Here is a 14,916-nt window from a genome sequence, read left to right as displayed (position 1 = left end):
AAAGAAAAAGTGATTGTGTTAATTATTATTTGTTATATAAATTAATGACATTTCTAGAGTTTAAATTAAAAGGAAAAATAAACTTGAATTAAATCATGAAATTGTGTAATAATTAAGTTTTAAGTGATATATGAAAGATAATTTCTCAACAATTTCACTATAACAGTTTTTATATTTAAATAACACTAAAATAAGTACAATTTAATAAGTAAATGCTTCTAAAATAGTTACAATAAATTAAGAGTTATACAATATCCAAATAATAACAACAAAATAATAGCAATATAACAGTGAAATGATAGCAAAACAACAACAATTTTTTTTTTTTTACAAATTCGGGTCAGACCAGGCCTATAAACGGGCTTTATTTTTTTGCTCAAATCTTCTTACTTTTCGAATAGACCTTTGGGCCAGATGACTCGACCCATGATCAAGTTTAATAACAAATAGATATACATTAGGTAAATGTAATTAGTATTCTCTATTATAAAGATTAAAAATAATGGAGAAATATTTTAAAAAAAATTTAAATCGCAATCAAGTAATTAAATAAATAAATATGTTATCTCCATAAAAATCAACAACCAAATATAATTAAAAAAAAAGTATATGGTCGTATTGTATAATTAAAAGGTGAGAAGAAATAAAAGTGCATAAATGTTTGTACTTCATTAATGGCATTGCAAGCGCAAAAGTCATCAATTTATCATCTAATTTTCCCACCTTGCAATAATAGACTTCTTTTAAGTATATGTGCATGGTCCTATAATTCACTCTTAAAATCCACGAATGGTAATTAAAAACAACCCAATCTTGATGCAGCAGTAGATAGAGGGGAATGATGGGGGTTGGGTTGAGGTGGTTGGACATGTGAGAGCCACCCTGGAGCGGCAGTGGTCAGCCAAATCTCTATTTGTAACCAAAAAATGGGGCACCACATCATGTCATTTTGTGCCGTCAATCATAGTTTTAACCTCCTCCGCCCATTTAAAAATTTCCACCCTCGCTACAAAAAAAAAAAAAAGGGACATACTGCGTGCAAGAATGGCCGTTAAAGTCAGCAATAACACCTACACTGTTTTTGTTGCTAAACAAATATTTATTCATTTACAAACCAAACAAACCCTCCACATTATAAACACTTCCTTTGGCCGCTTTCAATCTTCCCAAAATTATTAAATTACATTTAAATATAGATGGAATTTAGTCTCCTTACAAACAAAAGTAAAATTAAATTAAATTATTTAAATAACTATCATATTGTTAACACTTTTTAAAAAAAATTACAAAGTAGTCGATTGAGTTTTAATTCAATTGACATGGGCATTGTTGCAAGTACAGGAGGACGTGGGTTCAAGTGCGCTAAAGTGCATTATCCTCCTATTTAAATGTTGAAGAAGGGCTATGAATAGTTCTAAACTTTGTATAAAAAAACATATATGATCAGAATTTATAATGAAATAGTTCAAAAAAATCAAGGTATTCGTGTTAAGAAGGGAAGATCCATCATTTGTTTAGGGAATCATATTTGTAGTAGAACAAGTTTACAAGTTGATATAAATTTTTGGGGACAAATCTTAAAATTATACATGAATTTTGATTTAATTTGCAATTTGATATAGAAGCTTTGATTTAGTGCATTAATACACATGAAACTTTGATTGCGATTCATATATATACATGAATCTTTAATTTTGATTCAATTGTGCACATTTAAAGAAATAAATACATCAAATTATTTTTATATTAGATAAATATAATTATTTGTGTATTCAATATATAAACATAAAATCATGTTATATCAATAATTGTGTTAATAATTTGTGAGAATTGTATCAAATCAAAATTTCTTATATAAAATTATATAAAATCAAACTCATGTATAAAATTATATATTAAATTAAAGTTTATAAGTACTTTTGAGATTTATCCCATTTTATTTTGTATGAAAATTCATAGATCCTTTGGGGTTGAGCAACATCCTTCTTGGTGATAGAATGAGAGTTACGTATGCTAGGAACTGTGCTACTTAATTTCATTTTGTAATAATTATGGCTTAACCTCTCTTCTTTTTAAAAAAAATTATAAAGCTTAAAATTTCTAAATAATAAAAATAAAAATTATTAAAATCTATATCTAATAAATTTATATTTATTTACTTTTATGTCTATCAACGAACTTTAATTTACACAATAATGACTAAATTTTTAAATATTAAATTGAAATAGTCTCTTTATTTGTTATGTATTTCAGTTATTAATTATTATTTTAATTATTGATTATATTGCATAACAATCTATTATATATGTTGATATACAGTACCAACAGAGGTGGAGAAAAAAAAGGAGGGTGATATCGAAGAATGTCAGTTTACTCATTCTAGGGCTAAAAGTCGAACAAGTAGATGGACTCGGGATGAATGCTTAGCATATTAAGATTTTGTGTGGAGAAAAGTCCATCGACTACGTGATTTCCTGTGATATTTATACAAGGGATGAGGGCCCAATTAGATCCAAATTAGGGTAAGGATACAACATTAGTCTAGACAGATAGAGGGACTCGTGATGAATGCTTAGCATATTAGGATTTTGTGTGGAGAGGAGTCCTTCTACTAAGTAATATCTTAGGGTATTTATAAGAGGGGTGATGGCCTAATGGAGGGTCCAACCGGGTCCTAATTGTGATAGGGATATAACAATTTATATAAAAAAAGGATTTATCAATTTTTTTAAAAAAAAATGAATCCATGCATGGTAAAAAAAATATTAATTATTAATTTGATGAATTTATTGTAAAATTAACATTTTATATTATAATGTTTTCATTTTTTTAATTATATTATTTTAATTAATACATACTATCAGTTCGTGCATTACACGAGTAAAAAAATTAATAATTATCTATAGCAATATTTTTTTTTCTTATATAGTATAATAAATAATAGGTATAATAACTTTTTTGGCCCTCCAACTTACAAAAAAGAACTTATAAAAATGTTATTTTAGCCTTTCATTTAATTTTTTGTCTCTTTTAGCCCTTAAACTTGTATTTTTTGTCAAATCATAAATAAATAAAAAAGTTAATGTTTGTTAACTTTGTTGAGTGACATACACATAAATAATGTTTAAAAATTAAATTAATTAATTAAACGTTTACACGTATATTTCATATCAATAAATCTATTTTGGGAATAATTTTTTTATAAAATTTATGCCTAAATAATAAAGTAACATGGTAGATCCCATGGGGTCCACAGCAATTTCTACGAGGAAAAAGCAGAAGATATTGAGAGTTGACCCAAAAGGGCCTGCCACTTCATCCTCAGTTCATTTCTTTGCTCCCAGTTTCCATAAAAGAGTGGCACAACTCACGCTGACCCAACTTTCAATTTACTCTTTTGCCCTCCTATAAATTGATAATATAATGGGTAAATTATATAAATTGTTACCCAACTATGCGTGTTCTTGTTTTGGTCACCCAATTTTAAAAAAATTTTTAACTTGGCAATAATGTTTGAATTCATTCCTATTTGGTCACCCTTCATTAATTTGATAGTGAAAGGCTTTTTTCTAATTGGTATAATAGTACATTTAGTTCTCAATACTTACATATTCTATCAATTTGATCCTAATTCTAAATAATTCAATAAATTTAACTATTCTCATTTACAAATTAATTTGATCCTCAGGCTTCCTACCCAAAGCTTTTAGCTTTTAAGACAGAGGCATTCCACATCTATTAGTTGTTTTGTTTATTGTTGAAATTATCAAATTCGGTACATAACCCTTTTTGTTTATATTTTTAAGAAGTTAGTGTTAGAAATTAACTAAACACCATTAAAAATAATAGAAAATACAAATTTTAAAAATATGGTATATAATAAAATTATATAAATAATTTAAAATTTGTAAAAGATAATTTTCACTTTGACCAGTATAATTTCAGAAATATTTTTTAACAAGTTGGATCTAGGACCTATTGGGTACTTATTCGGGCTAAAAGTGAAATTTATTTTTACAAATATTAAATTATTTACATTATTTTATTATATATATTATATTTTCAAAACTTATGTTTTCTATCTTTTTTAATAGTATTTAGTTAATTTCTAACATTAACTTCTTAAAAATATAAACAAAAAGGGTTGTATACTGAATTGAATAATTTCAACCATAAATAAAACAATTAATAAATGTGGATTGCCTCGGTCTTAAAAGCTAAAAGCTTTTGTTAGGAACTCTGAGAATCAATTTGATAGAGTTTGTAAACGAGAAGAGTTAAATTTATTAAATTATTTAAAATTAAGATCAAATTAATAGAATATGTAAATATTGAGGACTAAATGTGTAATTATACCAATTAGTATAAATCCCCAAATATGCATTTTAGTTACCCACTTCTCTAATTCCATCACACACACACACATAAATTATTCAAGTAATTCAACAATTTTTGAAAAAAAAATCCAGAATTGAAGGTTTTATGATATTTTATCTTAATTCGTAAATTTTTAAAAAAGTTTTAAGTAAAAATGAAATAAATAAATCTGACTGATTCCTCCATAAGAATAGCCGAAAGCATGGGTGGTAACACCTTCTTTTTGCCCGGATATTTCGTTCGTGTCGAGGCATACAAAAACCCTTTATAGTATCTTTTCATGCAGAATTTCAAGGGACTTTGGACCCCCCTCCTCACTGCCTATCACTACCATTCAATATACCAAAAACCATATCAAAATTCAACTGTTAACTCCAATGTTCCACTATGGTTCCAATCATCCATTTGATCCTCCACATTGTAGCATAGACACAGAAAAAACACAAGCTTTCAAAAGGGTATAAATAATAAACAGCTTGAAAAACAAAGAAACAGGACATACTAACAGAATTCAACACCTTTGGTACATGCTGCAGTTGCAGATAGAGAGAGAGAAACCAGTGCTTGGTCCACAAGCAAGCAAAGAAAATGCTTTACTCTTTTTTTCTTTTCTTTTCTTTTCTTTTTTTTTTATATCTGACATGGGGTACACATTTTAAGTGAAACATTGATCCAAGTCATTGCTATTCTGGTTCCTCAACAATGGCTGTCTGCTTCAGTTAATCAACAGTTTCACCATACATTAATGCCACTAGTACAATGACAAAAAAACAACAACAAAACAGTAGTTGCCTGTTTCAGTTCTAAAAGAGCAACAACATTTGCGGAGGATTCAAGAAAATGAATTGTGGGTCAGCAACAATGGAGATTAGATTGAATAATAGAAAGAATACCAGCCAAGTAAAAAAATGAAAAACATTGAATAGAATAGCATCAGATCCACGTGAATTGCTTTAACTGCTGGTTTATGCATCGGATACCACACTAAACTCATCATCTTCCAAGGGAGCTGGCAAGTTTAGATCTATGAAATTGTTGTCGAATTTAGTAAAATTTGCAGCCGTGTTGGATGAAGAAGCTGAAGCAAGTAAATGAGATCTCTTGTGACCTCCGAGTGCTTGTCCTGACCCGAACACTCTGTAACAAAATGGACACTCAAATCTCTTGCTGTCAGCAGCTGACGAAAGGCAAACCCTTTTATGTTCTTCCAACGTGTTATAAGATCCAAATGCTTTCTTACATTTCCCACATCGATGTTTCCCATTCATCTTCTTCTTGCTTGACTCCATTGGTTTTCCTGATCTTTGTTCCACATTATTCCTTTTCCAAACATCTCTCGACAGCAACATAAGGCACACCGCCACATTCTCTTCAGGCGAGGTATCGGAGACTGAGCTCAACGGTTCAGGCTCCGCCGGTGAGTCGATCAAACTGGGGAAACTCGTCAACAGCTTCAGTTTCTTGATTTCGTCAGTTGCTGTTGTTGCATTAGCAGTACCCACCTTGGGTTTTCTCTTTGATCGTCTCCGAGTTGGGTTCCTGGACTCAGTCTCGCTCTCTCTGTCTTGGACAACGGAGCCGGAATCACCGGCGAATGAGAATTCAGGATCTTCGAACCTGAAACTCTTCTTGGGATTCTCTCTTAACCCATAAACCAAAGATTTGTCTTCGAGTAGTGTTTCCCTGCTTTTCTCTTGCTCATCATCGCCAGATGAAGAGGACGAGGAAGAAGCTGAGTCGGTGCGGTTACTGAGTTGGTGGTGGGTTGTTTTAGGGGGTAGTGGATGGTTTGCTAAGTGACCTTTCATGTGACCTCCTAAAGCTCTGCCTTTAGAGAACGTTCGAGCACAGAGTTTGCATTTGTGCTTCTCCATTGTCGCAAAACACAAGCAAAGCGAAGCGAAGCGAAGATCAAAGATCAAACCTTTATTTTTATTTTTATTTTTTCTCTCAAAATCCCTGTTTCTCTTTGTAAAAAGTGTGAGAAAGTAAATGAATGAAAGATTTGGAACTTAAAAAGGAGTACGTGACAAGCATTCCTCCACCAAAAGACACAACCCAACCCAACCCAATATTATCAACTCCTTTTTTTTTAATTATTTATAAAATATTTTATAAATGAATATATAATAACTAAGGGTAAGTTCATATGGATAGTATAAAAATAACAATGACGGTAAAATTATATATTATAATGACACTATAACATTAAACAAAAAAATAAACTAAACGCACGACAACACTACCAGCTATCTAAATCCAACCTAAATAAAAATTTTACATTCCCGTTACATTGCTTTAAGAATAGAAAAAAAAATAGAAAAATGTGTTATTATTCCAATGGAGATTGGAAAAAGAAAAAGTAAACATTCAAACTTTGCCCATTTGGGTAATAAACCATAAATTGGTAATTTGGTACACAGCAATTATACAACTTGTTTGCTATTTCATTATTTGTATTTGATGAATAAAATGATAATTAAATAATTTTTTAATGTATACCAAAAGAATAAAATAATAACAATCAATTAAAGTTTGTTATTATATAATCACGAGTGTCTTTGTTCATTTTACAGTATGAAATTAGTTTTGTTCAGGTCAAAGGTGATATTTAGACTCTCAACAATGATAATTAGGAATGTAAATGAGATACTAGTGTTTGGAAACTACTTGAGTTTAACTAAAAAATATTTGAACTCAATTTAGTAATTATCAATTAAGTAATTTCTAGCTTAGTAATAATTGACACTTATGAGTCTTATTGAGCTTCTCATATTTTTATATTTAATTATTCAGTTAAGCTCGAGCTACAGTTCAAACTTGAGTACAAAATTGATAGACGAGCTTAATTGAGCTTGAGCTTAAGTAATTCAATTATATCTCGAGCTTAAAAATAAATGTTCAATAAGATCGAGCAAAGTATCGAGCTCAAGCTTGGTAGTATTCAAACTCGGCTCAACTCGATCACACCCATAATGACAACTCCAAAATTTAATTTTGGTCTAAATTCATGAAAAATAAGTCCACTTCTAATTTTTTCAACCATTTGTAGATATAATCAATCAAAATTTAATAATATTTGTCCAACACCCCTTAATATCTATTATTTTGTAGTCAAATAAATTCTAATTAAATTTGAAGTGAAGTCAGAATGAATCTTTTAATTTTTTAGTGTTGGTTTAGAAAAAAAAATTCTTTATAATTTCATCTATCCAATAAATCTCGATAAAATTTCAATGAAATTTACTTCAAATAAATAAATAAATATATTTTAATAAATTAACTCGTGTATGCTAAATGCATATATATGTTTTAAAAATTCAAATATTTATCTTTTAAAATAAATTAAGTTGAAATATATATGTTTAAAAAAAGCGAACTTTGTTAAGAACAATAAGCTTTAAAAATACTTGAAATTGTAAATATAAATAAAATAGTGTTATCAAATTGTCACTTAATGCCATATGTTTGATGCATATGAATTTATTGAATTCAACAATTTTACGCACGAAAATGGAGGGCCAGTGTCCTGTCAATTCCCCAACTTCAATTTCTGCCCATTTATTAGGCATCCTTACCTTATTAATTTATATACAAAATTTGCATTACTTACATATAAAAAAATTAATTATATATATATTTAAATCAGTACAAAATTAAATTCACATTTAATATGATATACTGTTGTTACAAACACTATTTTAATTTTGACTTAATACAACTTTTGTTATCTAAACTTGGTATCTTTTTTTAATTTGGTACTTAAAATTTTTTTGGAGCCCAATTTGGTACCTAAGCTTTTTTTATAGTATTAAATGTTTTTTGCTATGCTACAAAACTATTGTCAATATTAGAGGAAATTCATGTTAAAAGAATAGATATTGAGCTATATGCTTAAAAAATTAATATTAAATAAGAAAAAAGAGTTATAAAAACTCAAATTAAAAGAAATTCATCATTTTCAATTAATAAAATATTTAATTAAATAAATAAAATTAAAAGTAATTGAACATATAAAATAAAAAAATATAATATAATTTGTCACATGTAAGTCATACACTGATTATTTTTACTACATCATGAAAAAATAACATTGTTAGCATATTGGAGTAATTTGTAAAAATTTTGACAAGTTTAAGTACCAAATCGAATAAAAAAAGTACAAATTAGGAAAAAGGAGTCAAGTTTAGATACTAAATTGAACCCTAAAAAGATTAAATATTAATCAAGTTTAGGTATCAAATTAAGAAAAAGTGTTGAGTTTAGTTATCAAATTGGACAAAAAAATGTAGGTACCAAATTAAAAAAAAAAGAGTCAAATTTAAGTAGATGTTATATTAATAAAAAAATTTGATGATGTTAAATTATGATTGATAGTTGCAAAATGATTGGGGGGAAATGAGGATAATAGCCATACGAGAAATCCATGATATAAACCACGTGGCCAAGAGAAGTGCCAAACCAGCCGGATCACTATTTTATACAATTTTTATTAACTAATAAATCTGACCCTTAATTATTTCATATATCCATCACCAAGTTTTTTAATTCCATGCCTGACTGCTTTTATTCTCGGTAAACTTAAATTTGTATTGCTTTTTTTTTAATATTTATTTATTTTATCACTTTAATTTTAAATTTTTTTATTGGTTATTTGTCACACCTGATTTTTAAATTTTAGTTTAATTATTTTTTACAAAAAACTAAATGTATTTTAGTTTAATAATTTATGAATATTTTTTTATAATTTTTATGATTTTTTAAATTTTATGAAATGTAAATAAATTATCATATTAATACAGTTAATATAAATTTTTGGTAGATATTAATAAATAAATACTAAAAGTTAAATTAATCGTTATATTTTTTTATACAATAAATGGTTTATTGTTTAATTTAATTCATTCAGTTTTGTAAAGGAGAAATTTTAAGATTCTGTCTCCTATTTGCGCCAAATTGGCAATGTAACTGCAGCCGGCAGGTGCTTTTAATGGACAACAACTCCCACTCTCTAACTTATGCGCGTGTAACAACATACGCACCTAATTTTTTCCTGCTTGCTTAACATTTTTCTTTCTTTCATGTGATAAAAAATATAGTAATTTATTTTAAGGTAAAAAAAAATTTACCCTTATCTTTAGACTAAAATACATTTCCTATCATTTGAAAATTACTTATTTACAATTTAGTTTAAATCTATTTATCAAGTAATTTAAAAAAATATATAACAATACCATTGTCATTTGTTTATCTATGTATTATTTATTTATTTTATTATTTTAATTACAAAATAAAGAAATTTATTTACATTTTAGAGTAGTATAAAATTAAATTATTTCACTTGTTTCATAAAAAATATATTTGAGTTTAATTAAAATTAATTATTTTAGATTTATATTTAATTCAATTATTTATATTAATAATGAGATGATTTATTAAATTATTTGTAAGTAAAATCAATTTAAGATTTAAAAAAAAGAATTTATTAAAATAAAAATAATAAAAGATAAACTATAATTAAATTAAAATTAAGTTCTAAATATCTAACATGTATTTGTTTAACAAATCTTTAAAATAAAAAGGAAAAACACAAAAAAAAAAAATATATTTATTGTCGATAAAAAAATTACAAACAAACTTACAAATCAATCAAACCTTAACTTAATGATAATGTTAAGACCCATAAAATTTTAGTATTTGAATACTTTTCTCTTCATGTTATAAATATAAATATAACATAATGGATATAAGATAATTATGATATATGTCAATCACATCATTACATCAGTTTCAAATTGATTGGCTTGAGGTCCAATACTCTCTTCTTCCATTATAATATAATTGTTCATTTGTATAAAAAAATATTATATTTGATTTAAATTTTAAAATAAATATGATATTTGACCCATCTTTTTATCTTGAATTAAGAAAAATGGGTAAAAGGTGAAATGGAGTCAAAGAAGATTCGGGACAGGAAACACATAGAAGTAAGGCTAAGCTTAGGTATTAGTGCAAAGCTCCTTCCTAATTAGGCTTTTTTACCAAATTTCAAGGCATGCTTTTCAATTTGAATGCCCATCGGCCTTCAACTATCTTTTTCTTTTCCTCTAAGCACTACATTTTTATTTCTTTATATATCAAGTTACTATATTTAACATAAAAATATTTCATACACAATATATTAATTTTTAAAAAGTTTTTAAGACACTTGTTTGTAAAATATATCAAGTAAAAAAAGATTTGTCTTAGAAGAGACAATTAATATGGGTAATGAGCATTTTGAGAAAAGATTTGGGTATTTGGTCAAAAATTTTTTAGAGGCTAACGTTGGATTCAATCGAGTCAAAAATTTTGAATTAACGAATTTTATTTTATCATCTCAAGTCGAATAAAATAAAATTCGAGACAAGTCGAATCGAGTAAAATTATTCGAGTTAAATTAAAAGATTAAATATGTCAAATTAAAATCTTATTACATTATAATTAATTTCATGTTAAAGTACATCAAATTGACGGTATATATATTTAAAAACTTTTTCAAAGTAAAATAATTAAAAAATACTTTAGTATAATAAACTTAAATTATTAATTAACTTTTTTAGGTTTCAAAATTATTATTTTAAAAAATTTATAATTTTTTGACATTGTTTATATTTTTTTTAATATTTTAAATTTTTTCGTAATTTTTATTGAGAAAGAGACCACTATACTCATTTTCAAAATTTACAATGACCAAAAGAGTATTTACATCAAACTGTTATTCAAATTATTTGGTTTGTAAAATTCAACTTGATTCAAACTTGAATAACTCAATTTTATTAACTCAAAATTTATTTTTTTCAAATTAAATTAAATTTTACCCAACTTATTTTTTTTATATAAAAAAGGGTGCTTGGCTGAAAAGTGGAACCGATTACGCGGTGGATAGTAGGGTGAAATATAAAATTAAGTTTTTGTTTTGAGTTTGATTATTAATTTTCATAAAATTTAAATTTAGGAAGAAAACAGCAAGGCTGTACCAAAAGGCAAAAGGCAAAAGACGATTCCATCCATATCATCACAAAAAAAAAAACAAGTTTAAGGACTGCAATACACCAAAATTGAAATCCAAAAAAAAAAAAAGTTAATTAAGGAAACCTTTTTTCTTAATTTAAATTTAAATTTTACTTTTCTCTATCATCAAAATCAGTGCGTAATTGATGGAAAAGGATGCAAAGCAAAGCATTTTTAAGTTAAAGTGCATAAGTAATGAATTTAAGTAAAGAATATTTGGTTAAATAGGTGTCTTGCTCTTCCTCTTCCTATTCCTCACATGGATTGCCCAGAAAAATATTTCTATACTTTGTCATTCATTAGATTAAGTAAAGTGGTCCTATAATGCCCAAAATTAAGCATTTTAAAAAATCTTATAAACAATGCTAATATTACAGACAGGTAGTGATATTGCTCAAGTTTTTATTGATTATGATGAGATTAATCAGAGATAAAAAAATCATTTGAAGACAATTTCTAAACAAAACAAAACTAATAACATTGGTGGAAACTCCTGAGTTTCTCTTCCCCAACCTACTTTACAGCCCTGCGGGTTTATCATGTTTCTGCAAAACACAGTAGAAAAATATAGCACCACACCATTTATATTATTAATTGCCATTCAAAGCTTCAATCATACTTCATATATATATACTACTTTGCATCAATTATTGGTTTTTCAGCACAAGTAAACTTCCAAAAGCTAAAGGTGGCCTACTAGATGATAGTTAATTTAACTTAATAGAAGCTTCTCCGACTCTAACTCACTTTCCGAGCCCTCCCCATCGGAGCAATCTTCTTCTTTTTCTTTAGCCCATAAGATGATGTAGAGACCGCTGAACATGAGTAACATTCCGGCAAGGCTGCATTTATACAACACTGCAATTAAAATTTGTTTTGGAATTTGCACATATAGATTGGTGAATATTTATGTATGTGATTTACCTTCCTATTGAAATGGTCTCCCCTAAAGTAATAAAAGAGAGGAGGACTGTGATCACTGTTCCAATGGGGCTAAACATTGAGACTAGAACCGGTCCCCTCTTCTTCATTGCCCATCCATTGAAGCTTAGACATGCTCCACCCACAGCACCTCCCTGCAGTGAAAAAGAGCTGCATTAGTTCAGGCTTTTCAATGCATGAATGACCATGGCCATTTACTTCATCGCCTCGAAAATGGTTTCACTTTCATTTCACCTCGAAACCCGCTTTTGCTTCAAGGCAAATATGTATAAAGCTGAGATGGCTAAACATTTGGGGTATGAAAGCAACAGCTTCACAGTTAATTGGAGCTTTTGAAATTCAGACTATTAATATCATTGAATAAAGAAGTTGCATACCAGCAGAGAAAAGCCAAGTAGCTCCCTGACATCAACTAGGGGCCAACTCCATTGGAAAACATGATTTTCGACCAACTGAACCAGTGCCGTTATAATCACTCCGATCAATGATGTTATCGCGCACAAGGACATCGGAGCAGGGAAGTCGCCCAAAGTTGTCGCCTGTGAATCGTAATATCTTAGGGAAAGGAAAAGAAACAATAAAACTCATACTTTGCCTTCTATATTTATGTGGTTCAAGTCAAGGGTACCTGCAATACCACATTGCTCGACAAAACTAGGACCGCAGCCATGAGGTACATGCAACCGATGATCTTATCTTTATTGAAAACGAAATCACTGGTCGGGGCAGCGAATATTCTTGCGCTTTCCGGTGAGACAGAGCTATGCATTAGGCTCATTGTAAGGGCACCTAAGACACACAACAATGTACCACCGATCTTTACTTTACTGTATAGGCAACTTAAATCAACTTTTTCTAACCTGCATCAGCATTGCAGTCAAAATACACCATTGGACTTTCACGCACTGTAATTGGATTATAAGTCTGGTTTAAGAGGAAAAAAGAAAATAGAATTGAAAATATTGAAACCTGCAAGCCCAAGCAATTATAAAGATAAGCCCTGGAGCAAGATTTGGCATGGCTGTTGCCACTGCTGGTGAAGTCAGATTAATTCCTTTGAGGAATAGGGATTGGAAGAGAGTTACGCTGTAACAAAGATTAATCCCAATATAATGATTATTCCATGTTAGATGCAGTATGCACTAAAAAATTAATTTTATGTCATGAAAACCTGTGAAAGTTTATTCCATGTTACATGCAATATGCCACTAAAGAGGAAGGGAAAAAAATCAAATGAAAGAGAATTACGGCACAGAGATTATCCATTTTGAGAAAGAAAAAGAAGAAGAAGAAAAGGGTTGATTCATCTTAGTTACCTCCAAAGGAGATCAAAAGCAGTTGAATTATTAATTTCAGGGTTAATTGCTTAGGCCAATTGCTCCTGCAAAATCAACATCGAACTTTCACCAAACTTTGGAATTTTGATTCTCCTGGGAAAACAAAAGATGATGAAGAAGAAGAAGAATACAGGAGGTTTTTTTTTTTTTGTGTTTTGTGGGGGATGGGGGTTACCTCTCGAAATAAAGAGCAAAAGGAGAGACAATAATGAAGGTGGCAAAAGTGAAGAAAATAACAATGGTGAAAGGGCTAAGGCCAAGGGACATAAGATAACCAAGTAAAATTGAGTTGCCTGCATAAACAAATTGCACCCCTATCAATCCTCCATATATTGCCACTTCTTCAACCGCCTCTCTCTTTTTATATACCACCATCTTACTTTCCTTCTATCTAAACAGAAAAAGGAGTAAGAGCCCGCAAGGTTATATATATATTGTATACAACCTTCTTTATTTTTGCTCTTGAAACAATCAGATTATCAAACTCTCTTCTTCTTCTTTTTCTCCCTCTTTTCTTTTCAAATTCAATGTCAAACCATTTGACTTCTCTTTTTCTTTTCCATGTTATTTTTAAGCCAAAGCAACCATTTTTGTTTATTCGTCGTTCTTAGCTAACGTTCAAGAGGCTTCTCCTAACAGTCTTCTCCAGGTTATTCGCCAAGAGATTGGCAATTTTATATTTAACGTTAGATCATGTCTTTCTTCTCTCGCTTTTTTATAGCTTTGCTTACGTTACGTACATTAAAAGTTTCTACTTCTAAAATAGGTACACAATAAAATATTATTTTATCACCCTCTCATGATTTCTAGTTTACAGTTAATGCAACATACATTTTGGTATGATTCATGATTTCACTTTATGGTTAGGTGTAATTATGGTAAATTGTTTAGTTATACTATTTTGGGTTTATTTAAATTTTATATAGTTAGGGGAATTTTTTTATATAATATTAAGAAATAAAGGATGAAATAATATGATTTGAATTTATATAAATGGATATCCAAAAAATAAACTCTAGAAATTGCGTATACTAACTTATCTTTTATTTCTAAAATGATTACAAATATAATAACATATCTTGCTAATAGTTATAAGCAATCAATCATCACCTAGCTTGCTGGATCCCTCACCAAATTTGGCAATCTCTCCTTGCAGGTTCTTGATTTCTTTTTTAGCACGAGCCCTTTCTTTTGGATCATTTGAACT

General features: G+C 28.6%; 2 protein-coding genes across 2 annotated transcripts; both read right to left on the bottom strand.

Moving 5' to 3' along the window:
* Positions 1–5,069: 5,069 nt before the first annotated feature.
* LOC107934068 (zinc finger protein ZAT4) lies at positions 5,070–6,419 on the bottom strand. Its single transcript, XM_016866416.2, has one exon. The coding sequence runs from the start codon at positions 6,249–6,251 to the stop codon at positions 5,343–5,345; it is 909 nt and encodes a 302-aa protein (XP_016721905.1). The 5' UTR covers positions 6,252–6,419; the 3' UTR covers positions 5,070–5,342.
* A 5,393-nt stretch (positions 6,420–11,812) lies between these two features.
* LOC107934069 (WAT1-related protein At5g47470) lies at positions 11,813–14,342 on the bottom strand. Its single transcript, XM_016866417.2, has 7 exons — positions 13,885–14,342; positions 13,689–13,753; positions 13,342–13,459; positions 13,001–13,232; positions 12,750–12,911; positions 12,355–12,506; positions 11,813–12,272 (listed from the first exon to the last, which is right to left on the bottom strand). Exons 1-7 carry the CDS (start codon positions 14,082–14,084, stop codon positions 12,143–12,145), a joined length of 1,059 nt encoding a protein of 352 aa, XP_016721906.1. The 5' UTR covers positions 14,085–14,342; the 3' UTR covers positions 11,813–12,142.
* Positions 14,343–14,916: the final 574 nt, after the last annotated feature.

Source organism: Gossypium hirsutum, chromosome A08, assembly GCF_007990345.1.
Source record: "Gossypium hirsutum isolate 1008001.06 chromosome A08, Gossypium_hirsutum_v2.1, whole genome shotgun sequence".
Taxonomy (NCBI): Eukaryota; Viridiplantae; Streptophyta; class Magnoliopsida; order Malvales; family Malvaceae; genus Gossypium; species Gossypium hirsutum.
Note: the sequence above shows the minus strand (reverse complement) of the source record. Positions and strands in the feature narration are given on the sequence as shown.